The sequence below is a fragment of the Eurypyga helias genome, unplaced genomic scaffold (assembly GCF_000690775.1).
Source record: "Eurypyga helias isolate BGI_N326 unplaced genomic scaffold, ASM69077v1 scaffold4175, whole genome shotgun sequence".
Lineage (NCBI taxonomy): Eukaryota > Metazoa > Chordata > Aves > Eurypygiformes > Eurypygidae > Eurypyga > Eurypyga helias.
Genome location: NW_010250621.1, coordinates 30,846 through 48,281, shown reverse-complemented (window position 1 = coordinate 48,281; position 17,436 = coordinate 30,846). Strand labels below are relative to the sequence as shown.

Genomic DNA, 17,436 nt, shown 5'->3' with positions numbered 1-17,436 from the left:
TTCTGTGCCTGCCACTTCAGTAGCCTATTTCACCTGAGGCCACATTAGAACTGTTTCAAGCCAAATAGTTACTTCCCGTGCTTTTTATATACATTTGTTTTCCTATACAACTGGAGACCACTTGCCTTTTTAGGAACTTCACCACACTGGAAACCTCAAAAGCTTAATGTTACTTACAGTGCCCAGTCGACGGCAATAATCAACGTGATGTCATCTGTCGGGAGCCCAACTGAGGTGAGAACAATGACCATTGTCACCAGGCCAGCTTGTGGGATACCTGCAGCACCTATGCTGGCAGCTGTGGCTGTGATACTTTAACAAAGAAAGACAGGAATCAGCTTTGCCAGTGATGTGTTGCTCTGCAAGATACCGCACCGTGTTTCTATGGGAGCTTTCCTAAACCATAATCCTTCTTGCACAAGCCACTGCACAGAAGTGCCAGTGTTTTGTGGACAGAAGCCAGGTCAGAGCAAGAACAGGCCAAACTGCCCACCCAGGACTAGTTTCTCATGCTCTACCTTTGCAGCCTTGGGCACTGGTGGGGCAGTTGAGTGTTATCTCTTAAAATCACAAGTGCAGAGAAAGGGGGGACAGCCAAGCTTGGGCTTCTGAGTTGTCAACTTCTCATGGGTCATGGCATCACGCAGCGCTGTGTGCCATCAGTCTGCCAGCACTCCTCATCACCACTTCACCCTTGGCAGCAGAGGTCCCAGCAGGCATCTCTGAGTCATCATCGGCAGTTCCTGTGCCAGGCAAATCCGTGGCTGGCTGCAGCTTGGGCCTTTAATGCCAATCCACCACAAACAGACTAGGCCAAGGGTAAAGGGACTGAGCCAAGGGTGAAGTCCTTGTGTAGCACATGGCTTTGCATACTTGGATCTAAATATGAAGCGAGCGTGAATGTGACTGTACCTCTTCAGTTTCTGGAAAGTATTTTTACTTGACCTTCACACCATTTTTTCAGCCAGGCAAGCAGAAATGAATGGGAGACCAGGGCAAGAATGGACCTGGCAGGCTTAACATTTTTTTCAGAATGCTATTTTTAGGGGCAGGATTTCATTCCTTTTTTCCAGGAGCAAAAATGACTGGATATATTCATTTCCGCCCATCTGGCCACTTCCAAGAGCTAGGCCATCCAGCCGAAAGACAAAAAATGAATGTTGACAATTCTAAAAGGATGACATAAAGCATATACACTGATAATCCACTGCATTCATCAATCCAGAATTTCAGCGCTTTTGGCAAGCAGTTAAGTCTCATTAACCTCCTATGATGGAAAATGAGGGTAACAGTATTCAACCATATGAAAACTGAGACACAGAGATAGATATCCAGTATCTTGCTCCCAGCTGTACAGTGTATCAGTAGAGCAGCATCAGTATTTCTAACTAGAGAACTTTCCTGCAATTTAAAAAATACATTTGCATGTGGCTGTGATGGGGAATGCGAAAGTTTTAAAACTATATTTTGAAAAAGGTAGCTTGTACAGCATACTAATAGCATTGTCATAGGCAGAGTATAGATGGAAATGAAGGGACAGAAGCTCAGTCGTTGAATATAGGATAAATATAACAAACATTAAAAGGTTCTCCATTAGTGCTCTAAGCTGGTTAGCTGGTTAGGGCTGCTCTGTCTCCTAAGTCAGTTCAAGCTACAAAGTTTCATGACTTAATTGGGAGCAAAAATAGGAATGTTTAATTAAGATTGTACAGGCAAGCTCATCTGCTATTCCATTCAATTTTGTTCTAATATAGATGTTTCTTCCTATCATATGCTCAACTGATGGAAATAGGGTCTTTACACTCTTTTTTCTGCCATATTTAAGTTTGCATAATCACACTGATAGAAACTGTCAACCTGGAATTTACAAACTGTGAGCATATTATAAACTATGATTAGTTTTCCAACATTTTTTTCCCCTCTGGCAAAAACTATCCTGGCACTCAGGAATATTTTTATTTTAAATCTCCATGTCCTGAAGTATCAAGATCTGGGCACGTTTGGCCCATAGAATACAGTTAGAATTTGGCTTCAGATATTCAAGGTACTGAATCTTCCATGATTTGCTATTTACCCCTTTCTTTTGTAAATGAGTATTTTTCTTTCTTTTCCTTTCTTGGATTTTTCCAATCTTCATTCATATTTTCCTTCTACTGTCTTTACTTCTATCTGGACCTTGTGTACAAGCACTTAACATGGGGAGAGAAAATAAAGAGATAAAATAGGGTTCTGCTAAGAGAAAATTACAACTTATCTTCTTTCCATTATACTGTCACCCTTCTTCTACTTCATTTTTCAAATCACTATTCTCTACTTCCAAGTGTATGTAATGTCTGCCTATGCTCTGGGCCATATTTTGGGACCACATTCTAAAAACATCTCCAAATTTAAAATCACCAAAGAATAAATTCTAGCACAAAGTTATTCCAATAATTTTCAGAGAGAGAGATAGCCTGGAGCAAGAGTTTATACAGGCACAATTTATGTCTTCTGCTGCTAGTCTAACCAGGTCTTGCCAGAAGCCCATTAGCAAACCTCGTCTGTCATCTGGGGTTAGTTTCAGGACTCTCCTCCTCTTGTCATGAAGGTTGGGAAGTCCAGCAGAAGATGAGCAAGGCCCAGCAGTGTAAACGGGGCAGTGATGAGGTCACTGGGTGGGTAGGTAAGCAGATCTCAAATATGTTGCACAAAGCTCTGACTATGAGGAATGTTTTTCTAATCATCTGTTCCCTGCTGGAAACCTGCAGGTTTCAGTCCCTGAGGCATTCTTTGGCAGCCACTGGAGTTATTCTGGCAGTAATTGTTCAGCTGGATCTTCTAGTCTTTTGGATCCATTACAGACCTTTCAAGGACAGAGTATGCAGCTATAGCACTCTACCCACTGACAGCATGGTCGTTTATGAAGTTTTCTGCTTTAACATTTAACAAGCAGCAGAGAAGACATTTAAAAAATATGAGAGATATGCCATCTTCATGAAAACCTACCCTGATAGGAGCATCTGTCCTCCTTCCCTGTTTCCCCACTCCTAAAGAGCTTCCTAACACACAGTATTCCCTAGCTGATATAGGACTTCTCCTTTTGTTGTTTCTTAACTTCTTCCTCTCGTGTAAGGATGCAAACCAGAGTTAAAGTTGAAAACAACTGACATTTAAAATAGTGGTTTAAACACCAAAAATAATAGTAAAATATTCCAATCCTAGTAAATGATCAATGGGTTGCCTGGAAGTAAGAATTAGACAGTTATCCTAAACAGGAACACATTTCCTGGTGTCCACATGCTTCTATTGCATGGTATCAGTACAATTTCTCTTTGTACAGTCTCTGATCTCTGTGTTACTTAATAATAACCATCCTATGAGGAATACATGCTTTGATAATGGCACAGATGAGCTTCATTCTCAACATGACTACATACAACAATTGTAAGAGTGTCAGACTCAACAAGACCAGCAAATCGCAGCATGTGGAATTGGAGGGTTCTACGTGGAATGTGAGGTTTATACCTTATAGTAATAATCTGCCCAAAGTCCAGCTCATAGTTGTTCACTTGCGCAATAAAGATGGCAGCCACCGCCTCGTAGAGTGCTGTCCCATCCATGTTGATGGTGGCTCCCACAGGCAGCACAAACCTCGCAATCCTCCTGTCCACATGGTTATTCTCCAACAAGCACTTGAAAGTGATAGGCAGTGTGGCTGAGCTGCAAAACAGCGGAGAAAAGCACACATTGAATTATTTTTATTTCTGGGGAATGGAGCAAATTGTAGCAAACCTTCTCCAGGCATGGTAATTTTACACTAGCCATGTGAGCACTGCTTCTCACTCCTTGGTCTGCACATGCAACTCAGTTGCCCTGTAACTCACTCCTTTGCTTGAGGAGGATATTAAGAATACTCTCTAAAAATCAAGCCCTTATTTTTTTCTTAATTGAGACAATTAGTTAAATATTATGTGGTTGTAAGTTTCCATGGTTTTAATAACGTGCATGCATTTTTAAATAGTAATACACCTAAACATGTTCATCTTGATGTTTTATCAGCCTTTTTGTAACAGTCTGCATTGTACCGTATGATGTCACATTCACTAAGGTAATGAGTAATTAAACTGCATTCAAGTGAGTGAGGGGATGTGTTTAATGGCATGTCCATTTGTAGAGAAAACAAGTAATGCCATTGAAGAAAATATACAAATGGCAAAATATTTGTCTTGTTATGATACTCGTTTTAGCGTACTGCTCAGTATCTGAGACTATTTAAATAGATGCAGATGTAAAACAGTGAACTCCCTCCTCTTTAAAGAGGTAAGTATAATTATAGGGAAAATAGTGGTATTATGATGCTAAGGTCTTTAATGTTCTTGTGATCTACATGCCCCAGGTCATGAAATATAGGCATCTTTCCACTACTTTGAGCCGTTCAAACTGCTCAGTTGCTGTGTGTCATGAGCCTCACATCAGCAGTGTGGCTCTGATATCTAAATCTGGTAATGACCATTATCTGTTCTTAAGGGTAGGTAACACATTTGATCCACATATTCTTTCTGAGTCATTACAAATGACCTATGAAGTCACAGAGAGATTCCAAAAAGTCTGAAATCATAACCCCAAGTTTGCAGAAATGCATTAGCAAAATGTTCCCATGAGTAGGAGTTGTCATTTTGTATTTGTGCAAGCTGTTGTCTGAGGAAAGTAACAGTGCTTGGAATGGAAAAGTAGCTTCCTGCACTAGAAACGCAAAAGGAACAAGAGAAGTCTAGGAGAGGATGCCTTCATTACAATATCTCTGTTTTCTATAACATTATAAAGTCTGACAGGTGAATGATTTACTACAGACAGGCAGTCACTGCCACAAAAATATGAGCAGAAGTAATTCTCAAAGTAGCAAATAAACTGAAAGGGCAAGGAAGCAATGAAAATCTGGTTACTTCTCGTGACTGGGTTATAGTCAACTTTTTCATTCCAGCAGTCCTAATATTTAATCAATATTTGCTTAAAAAAACCCCACAGAAAAGCATAATCCCCCCCCCACCCCCACTACACATCAGATGTCATTTCTCTCTTGGGCATGCCTATCATCTTCACACATTCATCTGTGAATGACTAGTAGATTGTCTTTTCTAACTATTGATATTGGAAGACTGTCCAGAACTCACTGTTCAAGATAAGAATTTTAATTTATGACCTAGATGTATTTTTCCATTTACACTGAATTTACTTTTATGTGCTTTATGCATATGTCCTTGTATAAATCAGTCCAGCTGTTAGAGCATGTATCATTAGAAATCAGTTCTGTTCCCTGTCAGCCTGGAGAGAACCAATCGACTATTCAAAGCGACTGCTTCTTTACATCCCTGATTACCCTTTCAGCACCTATTTTAATATGAATGAACCTTCCCTGAATAAGCGTGACAAAAGTTATGTGGAGTATCCTAGGAGAGGGTGTCTTTATGGTGATGGTTCTTTGGTACTTTTATCATCTGGCACATATCAGAAAATGTGTCTTATTCAAGGTTTTGGCTGTTGGCGGCTTATAAATGGCAAAGAATAATTGTTCCTACTGTCGTTTTTGAGTTCTACTCATATATAATTTCAGTAACTGAAGAAAAAAAAAAACTATCCTCAAATAAATGCTTTAATTTGTCTTTCCAGTTAAATTAGGTGAAATTTGTTTTCTTGAAAGCTGCTTTATCTGGTGTTAAACAGTGGAGCAGTAACATGAAAGCCTGACATGTAACATTCATTTGGAGGAAAAAAATACTCTAAAACACTGATCTTAATCTGTTAAGTCTTTTAAAAACTTTCCTAAAGCTTTCAGCTAAGAGGAGAGGTATCTTCCCAGCACTAACTCTAACAATTAAAAATACATTTTGAGAGTCTTATCTCAGTTTTGTTTGGGATAAAATGCTGCAGCTGCAGAGACTGAGCATAAGCTAATGCTGGATCAGGCCAAGCTCTTACTAGTGTGAGCCACAAAGACAGCTAGTCACTGTGGAAGAACAGCTGTTCAGCCTGCTCTGTTTATCTTATCATTCAAATGCATTTTGATATTTGCTCCAAAAAATCAACAAACTGATCTCATCTCCTTTTTGCTAAATCTGCCTTTAATTTACGCTGTGCGATAGCCAAGACCTTAGTGTTTCATAAGCAGCAAAACCCTTGAAAAACTTAGGTTTTATCATTTGTCTTCAGAGAAGATGAAAAGTGATTCTTTTGATGGGATGTACCACTGAGAAGATGCTGCTTTAATTCATTAATGATATGGAATGATGACCTAGAAAAATAAATTCCCTCATGCCATTGGAACGAGGAAAGCTACAGTCAAGAGGAATTTTGCCTGTAGGCGAAATACTGCTTTTTCAGTACAGTCAGAGGTGACAAGATCAGGGTCGAGGTGGGGGGAAGAAAGCAAGTCAGAAATCCATGGTACGTGGCCTGAACACCACAGAGCAGGGCCAGGTGGGCAATGACAGCACGTGCTGTACACACCTTACCGATGCAGTGGAGAGCTGCATACATTGCTATGGGCGCCTGTTACCAAAGCCAGCTCCTACTTGGGGCAAGGGTTTGGCTTCAGGGGCTGGCTGGCCAGGTGACTGGTGCAGGGACATGGTGCTAGTCATAGGGATCGAGCTCATTGTGTCCTAGATGATGTACCAGGGGAGTAAGAGATCTCTCCTTCTCTGTCCCTGCCTCTCCGGTAATGTCTGTGCAAACTGAACTATTGCTGTGACAGGGATTTCTGGAGAGATCTAAGGGGACTGCGAATGGAGTGCAGAACCTTTTTGCTAAAGGGAAATGGGTTGAAATAATGTTCAGATTCAATTAAAAAATCAAAACCAGCCATGAGACAGCTGTTTAGTGGCTTTCAGGTTCCCTTGTGTTACATTCTTGGGTTTTGTAAACGGTATTGGTTTTGATTCTTGCAGTTTGACTTTTAGATTAAAAAGAAAGCTTTCCACAGGTGCAGACTAGCTGGGATGAATATCAGGACACTGATCTGTGGTTTTCTTTCTATCTTTAGATGTAGACATGAACTAACAGAGAAACATCTGCAAGAAACACATCAGTACGCCTAAAACCAACTCTTTGTTCTCCTCTAAGATGATCTGAAAATCCAATACCCACATTATGAGTGTTATATAATGCCCCCGTGGCAAGTATCGTTTAACCAGATACAGATGTGTTGACTGTCAGGAGAAGCAGCTCTCCTGTCCAGCCCCAATTATTTGTGCATGTTCTTTTGGCAACAGCTCAGTTATGTGAAGTATCCATTCCATTCAGTGTAACGAAGGTGAAAAGTTCAGCTATCCCTAGACAAGGCACTGCTATTTGAGTAGACAAATATAAAAACCCATGTTGGGCTTTGTTGGATTTGCAAAACAGACACACTGGTAAGAAGAGGCAAACAGAACTAAATCCATCAAATATCCAAGCCCAAAATCTGTAAGTTCAGAGCCTTTCCTCAGGACTTACCTTAACTTTTATTAGATTAGCATCTGACAATAAAGATACAAACTCTGGTAACAGGTTCTGCCGGTGATTCTTGACAGGCTGAGCTGCCAGCTAGTGCCAGAGCTCTGTTCCCAAACTACACCCTCTCTGGGCCTGTGAGTATGTAATTATTCCTTGCACAGTGGAAGGGGGAGAGAGCACTACCCTAAAGTTCTTAATATCCTCAAGACAGGGGATCTCTCCTGGAAGTCTGAACCCAGAACAGTCAAAAGTCAGCCCAGGTTTAAGGGGAAGCTGAATTCCCCATGGATACCCCACTCTCAGCAGGCACTCTCACATCAGCTTGGGGTGAGGAACTGGGGCTGGAGTCACCTGAAGTGTAAGGATTGGTTACCTTGAAGAAACTCAGCAGAGACACCTCTCTCTCACCAGTTCTGTCGGTTGAGGTTTTTCCTTTCCAGCTATGCCTGATGCCTGATGCCTAGCTCTCCTTACCACACTGGCTTCTGGGGCTCTTTCCTAGGAGTCCAGCTCTCCCCATGAGGAGCTGAGTTCCAAGATGAATGATATGCACCCTACATGGTTGAAAGTTGCCTAAAAGTTAAGCTTTGCAATGACCACCACTGTGATACGCAGGTCTTTTAAAAGAGCTAGCTCACATTTGCTAGAGTTCCTGCATATTCTTTCCTGATGCTTCTACAAGTAATTATGAGGGGAAAAAAATCAAAAAGTTCTCAAACCAACCATTGTTGTACTTTCTCCAAGTAGTAATATCACCCGTGTAGATCTATTTGTGTATTTTGGTTACTACATATCATTGGAACATTTCTAACCTCAAATTATACCACAAGCAACCTGGACCTGAATATATTATGAACTGCAAGAGGGGTACTTCATGTTTGTAAAATGGGTTGATACTCTCAGAGCTAGAGACAGAGTAAGGAGATGAGATCCAATTAAGAAACAACAAATGGCCTTGATAGAAATAGGAGATAGCTATTTAAAAAACATCTAAGCCCTGAAAGTTTCCAGGTCAGTAAAGAACTAGGAAATTGGTTATAAAATCAAATTCGATGCTGATGCAAAATAAGGAAAATGAAGAATGGGAATCTGTTTTTGAAAACTGTGGAATGCATGCTAATGTTGCAAGTCTTGGCTAAACCTCACCTGGTAAAGGGATCTGTACTGCTGAAGAAGTTGGTTATTTTTGTTTCTTATTAACAGAAAAAAAAAAGAAAAGGACAAACTCCTTTATAGGTGCTAAGGGTAAAATGAGAAACAAAATATTCTCTTTTTTTCCTAAAAAGAGAAAAATTCAGATGAGATTTTTAAGAAAATTTATCTTTTCTAGAAAAAAGAGAATTAATGGAATGGCACAGATTAAAAAACCTGAGTTGTCAGCAATGGAGTTAGAGGAGTAGGGCAGATAGTCAAGTGTGTCAAATGTGAACCTGACAAGACTTTTCCAATACTAACATCTCTGGTTCAAAATTAGCCTCTTACTTGAATCTGGGGATGTGACAACATCTCAAGCTACAAACTTCTTATGTTCTAATAAAAAAGCTTGCCTTAATTATTTGAGCCTAATTAGATTTTAAAACACCACCCAGCACATATCTTTTTTCTTGACTTTGTATTTCACGATATGTTGCTCTTTATAGGTCAGTTTGGAGCAAACTGCTATACATTAAAACACCTTGTAAAATGAAACCTAGTGAAAAGCCAAGACCTTCCAACTGTACTGAAATAATCATTCCATCCTTTCCTTTCTTTTAATTCCTATACATGCTTTCTACTCTGCTTGCTCCTGCCCTAACCACTGTATGTATATTGAAGAGAGAAACATCCATCTGCATTTGACTGTCCTGCCCCACCTTACCTTGTCAGACCTGACTAGAACTACGGTGAGCCTCATCAGGCCAATAGGCTGGGGATAAAAGCTTTAGGCTCTTTCCCAAGGCTGGCACAGGTCTAGCACAACTGAAGTTTTCTCTTTTTCATTGTTCGTTCAGTAAATCAGAGATTATTGACGCTGATTACTACATTGCAAAGTAATGTTTGGTAACAAAAGTAAGTTTTGCGTAAGATTCTATCAAAACTGAGTGACATCAACTTAGCTGACTTCAGGGAAGTTACATTGTTCCTTCTCCATGTATTTATTTACTTAGGTAATTCACAGAAGAGTTCCAGATCTCTGAAGAACTCACATAATTATTTATCAGTGATGATGCCCTATGCAAGCCATATGTGCTGATTAAATAATAGCCCTTATTAGACTACTAAAAAGAAGTTATTTAAATCAACATTTGTTTGTCTGCTCTCCCAGAACTTTTTTTCTATACGTCATCCCTGCCTTTTCCTCCTGTAATCCCTCCAATTACAAATGCACTTTACTTCCAAGTGGGTCAGTCCATTGTAGGAGAGATTACATGAATTTGTCCCTAGGAGCTTGAGAAGATATGGAGAAAAGTAAGATTAGAGACACAAGGGATAAGAAGCTGGTACAATGCTATTGCCTGAAGGGATATGTTAGTCATTAGAGCTCAACTTATAGAAATCATTATAGGATGGAAGAAGGAATCAGTATTTACATACAACTAGATGAAGCAGTCCTCACTCACTGTTAATTAGAATAAATATTTTGGGGTTAATAGAACCTTTCAATTTTTCATTATGTTTCTTTATAAACAGATGTTCCTAATTTATCATTGAATTTGTGCTAATTACTAATTTGAAATCTAAATTAGGTAGATGAAGCCCAGTATTTGTCACTAGCTGACATAATTTCAAAATCTGGATAAGAATTTAGTATTTTCCAGTCTCTCTGTAAAATAATGATAGCTTCAAAAATCCAAAAACAAAAAAAGAGATAAAAGAAGGTCTCTTTTCCTTTCTTTAGCCCTCTTCCTTTACAGCTGACAGGAGAAATAATAAATACGTAAGACATGCTAAAGAGTCCTATTTGCTGGCATTTTCTGCTTGTACTGTGGCTGTTATTACTGCATAAGAAGTGCTAGGTATAGCTTACTTGAGAGTAACAAGCCTCCAGCTGCAGATGCCATGAAACTGTGCTTTCAAGATATCGGCTACACAGAAATGTTATTTTAGTTGTCCTTCTTGTCTCCACTCCACACAAGTCAATTCCAGCCCTTTCAAGCACTTCTCACACACCAGTTTATCCGTGTTGGGAGTAATTTTCATAACCAGTTCACAAGCTGTTTCCCGTTTTCACTGCACCTTTTTTGTTCAGCTATGGTTAAAACTCATTGTACATCCTCCATAAAAAGATGTGAAATATATTAGTCCTTGAGCAGAAGAGCGAAATACTTTCCCAGTGCTGGACAATAGCTTGCAACCACAGTCTTTTAATAATGTACCAAAAAGCAAAGGCTACGATGAGTAGAAAGGGTAAAACATTTCCATATGAGTGAAGTAGGAAGTTCTCTGTTAATACCAAAAATGAAGTCTCAACAAACTGTGTGCCCCTTATATATATATAAACTTTATAAAAGCACAAGATTTTGTTTTTATGGAAAAAATACCCTTGTTTCCTTTACAGTCCTCTAAGAAAAACCATTTTTGTCCAATATTTTTTTAAACTGAGAGAAAACAATGTGATGGACATTATTGTCAAATGGCTCCCATATAACTTCCAAATGTTGACAGACACATCTTTTAAAACTATACCAGTGAATGTGACACAGGCCTTTGTTCAGATACAAGTATATGTGCTCCAGTACAGCTACAGTGCAGTGTTCCCAAGAGAAAGCTGTAGTAAGGGTCTAGTATTTTGTTGCAGCTTCTAGAAACTGTGTAATACCTGGAGGATGTGGCCAGAGCAATGAGCAAGGCTTGAAGAATCCCTCTGATGAAGACAATTGGATTCTTCTTGGTGATAAAGAAGTACATCATTGGCAGAATAAACAGCCCGTGCACCACCAGGCCGCAAACCACCGTAATGGCATAGAAACCCAGTTTCTTCCCAATGGCTGAGGGGTCATCCATTTCTAAGATTTTACCAGCAATTAAGAACACAATTCCAAATGGAAAATACCTGAGCAAAAAGAAAGACAGTCATTATTAGGAGATAGCTCGTTTCCATTAAACAGTTGAACTGGAAAATCCTTCCAGTAGCAGTGCAGTGACAGCAGCCTGTCTGGCAGCAGCACAGCCGGGTTCCGTGGTTCTATCGGACTAAGCCCCTCTCTCTCACACTTGAGGAGTGTGCCCGAAGCACTGAGCTAAGCAATCTTTTATGTGGGGTACTTCTCAGCATAGGTGAGGTTATGGTGGTGGTCAGGAATGACTTTAAAGTGTTTTGGTCCAGAAGGCAGCTCTGACTTTTTATCTTAAGGCAGATCATTTACTGGGGAGAGGAGGGATGAATCCTAAGCTCTGCTCATGTGTTTGTGATTGTGCAACTGTTCATGGATTTTAGCTGCAAGCTGTTAAGTAAATGTTTATGTTGCCTTTGGAAGACATAGGAGAAACACCAGCATGCATTAGATATGCTCTTGGACTGCCTGGGAGTTTGATTCAAGGCAGATAGACAGTCAGAAGAATAGTTTCTGCATCCCCTCTGGACTGGCTTTGTGATAGGTGATTTATCAAAACTGTTGTTCTGTCAGAACTGTCCATGAGTGCTGAACGAGCTTAAGATTGAAGGAAAAAAAAAAAAATTAAATCTGGGAGCATCCAGCTGTCTTCCACTTGCAGCTGTGCCATCTCCAGAGACCTACCACTTTCCCCTCACCTTTCTAGAAATTACTATCCCCTTGGACCCATCTGACTAAGTGATCATTCACTGACCCAACTTATTCAGACTGGACCAGGTAGCTGGGAACAGATGCTGAGTAGTGGGATCTCCTCACATAAGGCTGAGCCACACTGGGGGACATTCTGAAGGGTGGGGAAGATACTAAACTGATAGTTTTTGTTGCTGGCAGTGACCTACAGTTCGGTTGGCAGGTCTAGCTGGCACCCAGTGTAATTTAGGACTGCTCTGGAGACTTTTCCTAAATTACATGGTCTAGGGTGGTTCATTGAGGGCTACTTTGCTGACTCGGAGACCTCCTGAGTGCCAAGCCCTCTGGGTATATCATCTCCCCTGAGCTGTTCAATGCCCACACAGCCAAACTAGCAGCAACCACGCTAACAACAGTACAGTCGTGGCAGCACAAGAGCCCAGCCCTCTCCTGAGCAAGCTGAAGCCAGACCAGTATTTCTAGTCGAGCAGTGCTGTAAGGGATGGAAGTACTATCTTGAGCATCTCACCATGCTTCTCCTTTATGTGGGCTGGAGGTATGATAATCCGTCTTGGCATGCTCAAGGATTGGCAGTGCCCCAGTGCATACAGCACACACGCGCAGAGCTATATCATGTTTTGTTATTTGGGACTGACTGATTTGGTGCCTCTGTCAAAATGACAGTAGAGGCCAGGGACAGGGTTTGTGTGTATGTATCTTTCTTCAAATGCTGGGGCCCCACAAAGCTAAGGATCATTAACTCTCATTTATTTCCCTGGAAATAAGTTTATGAGATTTCTGTGCATCCTCTTCTGTTGAAATTTTCTTACCTTTTTTAAAAAATACTGATTTTCTTCGTAAAACAGTTACTTACCAAACAGCAACTGCCACTATCTTCATGACAGATTCATTTAAACACTGGCAAAAGCTGACCAAAGGAACGCCACTGTTCCCCATTCTTCCCAACATTATACCTGCAAATAGAGGCATTTGGGTTCAGTTTCTCAGGTGCCTTCATGCAAAGCCCCAGTGGTTTCCCTCCCTGCTGTAATTCAAAGTGAACTAACTGGAAGATGACTGGATGAATATAGACCTTTGTGCTGTATAAACAGACATGGTAGATTTAGATTAGATAACAGGAAAAAATTCTTCCCAGAGAGGGTGGGGAGGCACTGAAACAGGTTGCCCAGAGAAGCTGTGGATGCCCCATCCCTGGAAGTGTTCAAGGCCAGGCTGGATGAGGCTTGGAGCAACCTGGTCTAGTGGAAGGTGTCCCTGCCCATGGCATGGGGTTGGAACTAGATGGTCTTTAAGGTCCCTTCCAACCCAAACCATTCTGTGATTCTATGATATGTGAAAACCTCACCTTACACAAACAAAAGAGTTTGGGAGAGCCAGGCCACAGCCTTATGCTTCAGCTCCGTACAGGGTGCCCTTTCCCTAGGTGTGTCTTTTTTTCATTTGCAGTTCCCTGAAAGTTTACCTGTGGAGGTACAATATTTTGTGCTGTAGATTTAGCCCCCCAGGTAGCAAGCCTGTTTCCTTATCTTTCATAGAGCCCTGAGAAGGATTTACCTGCTCTGAGAGGTCCATGGAAGACAAACTGAAAAACATTTTCCTAGCAAAGGAAACTGTCTCTGCCTACAGTCTGCCTTACCGCTGCATGCTGCGTACAACCGGGCAGCAGCTACGAGATACTCTGGGGCAGAGCCAGGGTTTGCAACAGGGAGTTAGTATGAGAGTCTCCATCTCATTTTAAGTAGTTATCTGTGTACGTAATAACAACCAACCCTCATAATCAGTCAGGCTTTACAGACTTGGAGAGGTAAGGACATGTAAATTAATGGGAAGAAAAGCCAAATTGCTATGTAGAAAACAAAGAAGAAAGCAAAGAAAACCCATTTGTGTGCACCTACTGCTCAGAAAGGAAAGGAATACAGCTCTGGGATGTGTCATCTAACCACATATTCTCCAGATGGTGTTAGTTTCCAATAATGCATATAAATAGATGTCATTTTCCTATATTGTTCATTTTCTGCCATCTCTCCCTGTAAGGATTCTAAATGAGGTAATTGCTCAAGGAATCACTTCAAAAACTAGCTGCACCAAGTGAGACTGCCTTTGCAGGGAGTTTCATGGGGAAGCAGGGGACTATGTGTAGGGTGCATGCTCCCACTTGCTCTGGATACGCAGAGTCCTTGCTTTGAGCAGGAGCCGGGGCTCTGCCTCTCGGAGCCCACATCTGCACGCTTGCAAGCCACGTTTCAGGCAGCACCGCTTCCAGGGCAATCCCCTCCTGAGGCAGGGAGGGAGGCTTTCAGCTGTTTTATCCAGGGATTTCACAATAACAGTGCATTCAAGATGTGAGTTTGTGAGCCTGTTAATATTCATCCAAGCTAAAACTTTTAGGTCAGAAAACAGCACTCTTTCATCAAGCATGTTGCTCATCTTTGGTAATAGGGCATTAACCATAGTTCAGCTCTTCTAGCCTCATCGGTGTCAGTTTTACAAGGGTCCTAGCTTCTAATTCTGTATAATGCCAGAAAGAAGAAATGCCTTTGTTTCATTTTACAGGAATAACTGAAATTTGTTCTTTAAAACTCTGTCCTACCTAAGCATGTGGCTATTGGCTGGGACAGACAGGGCAGCAGGCAGGACTGGAGCCTCCTCTCTGCAGCCCTGATGTTCCAAGTTCCATTTCAGTGCAAACATTTTCCTTGTAATGAATAAATCATGTGTAGTCCTCCAAGAAGAAAATATCAGATGTCACAGTGCTTAGCCACTGTCATAATCTTTAACCGAAATTCCTGCACGCTGTGTGAGAAGAGATAGTATAGCTAGTCACAGCTGAGCTCAGCATCAAGGCTTTTCATGTGTCTTGACCTCACACTCTGCCTGTCAAACATTGCCCATTGTAATGCACGCCTGGCAAAGAAGTCCAGTCATTCATGCACAGGATTTATTCCTGGACTGAGATCACCAACCAATTCAGTTTCCACTTCAGGAAAAGGAAAAGCCACTCAGCTCAAGTCTAAATTCTTGTCCCTTTATGCTATTCTGATGCTGTTCAAGGACCTTAAAGAAGCTGTAATAAGAATTCATACCCACCCTAATGATGTTTTTCTATGCCAAAGTTGTTTAAAAAGATCTTTCTGCAAACAAGACTCAGCCAACATGAGCAAAACAGTTACAAAGCACTGAGGCCTATATACCTTTTTTGCAATAAATGAAAACTCTGCAAGGATGCTCTTCTTTTGGAGATTGGAGCCACATGTCTTCTGTTTCATTGCTTCCATTTTTGGGGGGCGTGCAGAAAGCTGAAGACAGTGCTAAATGCTTGGCTCAAAATGACAGTCTGAAATAGTCACGGGTAGCTGAGGAGCTTTGAGTGTTTAGTGTCTCAGGTTGGTTCACAGCTAATGCAGCCACAGCTGACCCACAGCCAGGGCTATACTCTACATGGCAACACTGGCAGCACAGCTTCTCTACCCCAGCCAGGAAGAAACCAGCTCCCCGCGTCCATCTCTAGAGCCCCAAGCCAGCAAGACTTAGGGGCATGGTAAAAGTAATACATTTGATTCTGGGATGACAATGATGATCTGTGATCAGAAGAATAAAATTGCCCTTGATCCTAATAAGCCCATGTAATTAATTCATTCATATCCAATACTTTTTGGATGGAACAGCATTTGCTGTGACATTGTACTTTGGGAATTGACTACAAAATATTACAAAGTGGGGCACAGTTAATTTCCAGTCTATCGCATGTGGAATACCACCCTCCAGAGAAACTGAAAAAGAGAGACAAATCTGCCAATTCCAGATTTAATTTCTGACCCCTTGTGCTGGTATGAACTGTAATATACTAAATACATCAAAGATGTTTTATGGAACTATCTCTGCTGACCAGATTAACTTCCAAGAATAAATTTAGATAAGGAAAATTTGATCAGCATTATCTTGTAAAAATCATCTGAACTTCATGATTAACTCGGGCATGTTTGTTTAAATTCCCTCTTCCACATCCACAAACACAGTATAACATACATGGCACCAAGGAGTTCCTCCAGCAAGTGAAACTGAATAAATTAGCCAGGCATAAGCTCTCAGAGTCCACTGTGATAAGGTACTAGATGGTATATAATTATCAGCACTGCACGTTGGCAAAAATAAAATCAAGATATTTCCATCAAAGAGACAATACACAGATTTAAAACTGATAAATCAATATGCTTTTGCAGGTCACTTATTCAAGATGTCACTGAGGCTCATTTTCTGAATTGTGTTCTTAAATAGATAAGTGACAGTTATATTCTACACTAATAATGCGGTAAAATGTGACTAAGAATGGGCAAGAGCACAGACAGGACTGATTCCAGGGCTAAAGTAATCTGCCTCATGAGAGGACCTTTGGAGTTGGTCTGGGAGCAGGTTCTTCTTGGACTGACAGCTGCAGGGGTGAAGTGTTTCAGTCTGATGCCCCCTGAAACAAGAGGAGTGTGGGAAGTTCTTTGTTCCTATAATACGACACCTGGAGCCCTGGGCATTAGAATTGTACTTACTTCTTGGGCTTTGGAAAGAAAGTGTGCTCTGGACTTGCTTATTCCAGAATTACTTGAAACTTTGTCTGGGATTTTTGCTACTGTCCAGAGAGTGAAACAGAATATTGGCAGAGGGTCTGATCTGGTATAGTAATTCCTACCTCTTCTGAGCACATCTTACAGTCAGGAAAAAAATAGTTCATAAATAAAAGATCAAAATAATCCAGAAAAAAAAATAAAACAAAAAGAACCTAAGTGCATACACAGAAAACAACCCCATGGAAGATTTATCTTTGAAAATTTGAGAGAAGAGCTCTGTAATAGTCTTGCCTTTTTCCCCACGAAGTTTAGACAGAAGCAGTTAAATTGTGAATCAAGAAAACAAAAGGCACAATCTCCATAAATAGATACTTGGAAGATATCAAACCAAACATGTCTGAAACCTACCCATTGTGGCAGAGAATATCACAATCCCTAGCACATTCATGCCATCACTGGTGCCTGGTTCTGACTTGTAAATCACTTCAGGTGGGGGAGTAATATCCAAGGCAAAATTCTGGACATTGGATCCATTCTCATCCTGGATTCCATATATTATAATGCGACGAGTGGTGCTTTCAGATGATGCTTTGTTAGATTTAATGATGGGAATACTCTTGGTGCGATACTGAAAGAAAACAAAATATTTTTTATTATACTAT

General features: G+C 40.8%; 1 protein-coding gene across 1 annotated transcript in view; it reads right to left on the bottom strand.

The window, feature by feature from the left end:
• The window catches only part of LOC104509689 (excitatory amino acid transporter 5-like), a 53,059-nt gene that overhangs the window by 6,368 nt on the left and 29,255 nt on the right, over positions 1–17,436 (bottom strand). Inside the window, exons 5-9 of the mRNA XM_010151721.1 lie at positions 17,183–17,402; positions 13,069–13,168; positions 11,270–11,503; positions 3,505–3,699; positions 178–312 (exon numbers count right to left, since the gene is read on the bottom strand). Coding sequence (XP_010150023.1) covers positions 178–312; positions 3,505–3,699; positions 11,270–11,503; positions 13,069–13,168; positions 17,183–17,402 — 884 coding nt within the window. The remainder of the gene's footprint in view (positions 1–177; positions 313–3,504; positions 3,700–11,269; positions 11,504–13,068; positions 13,169–17,182; positions 17,403–17,436) is intronic.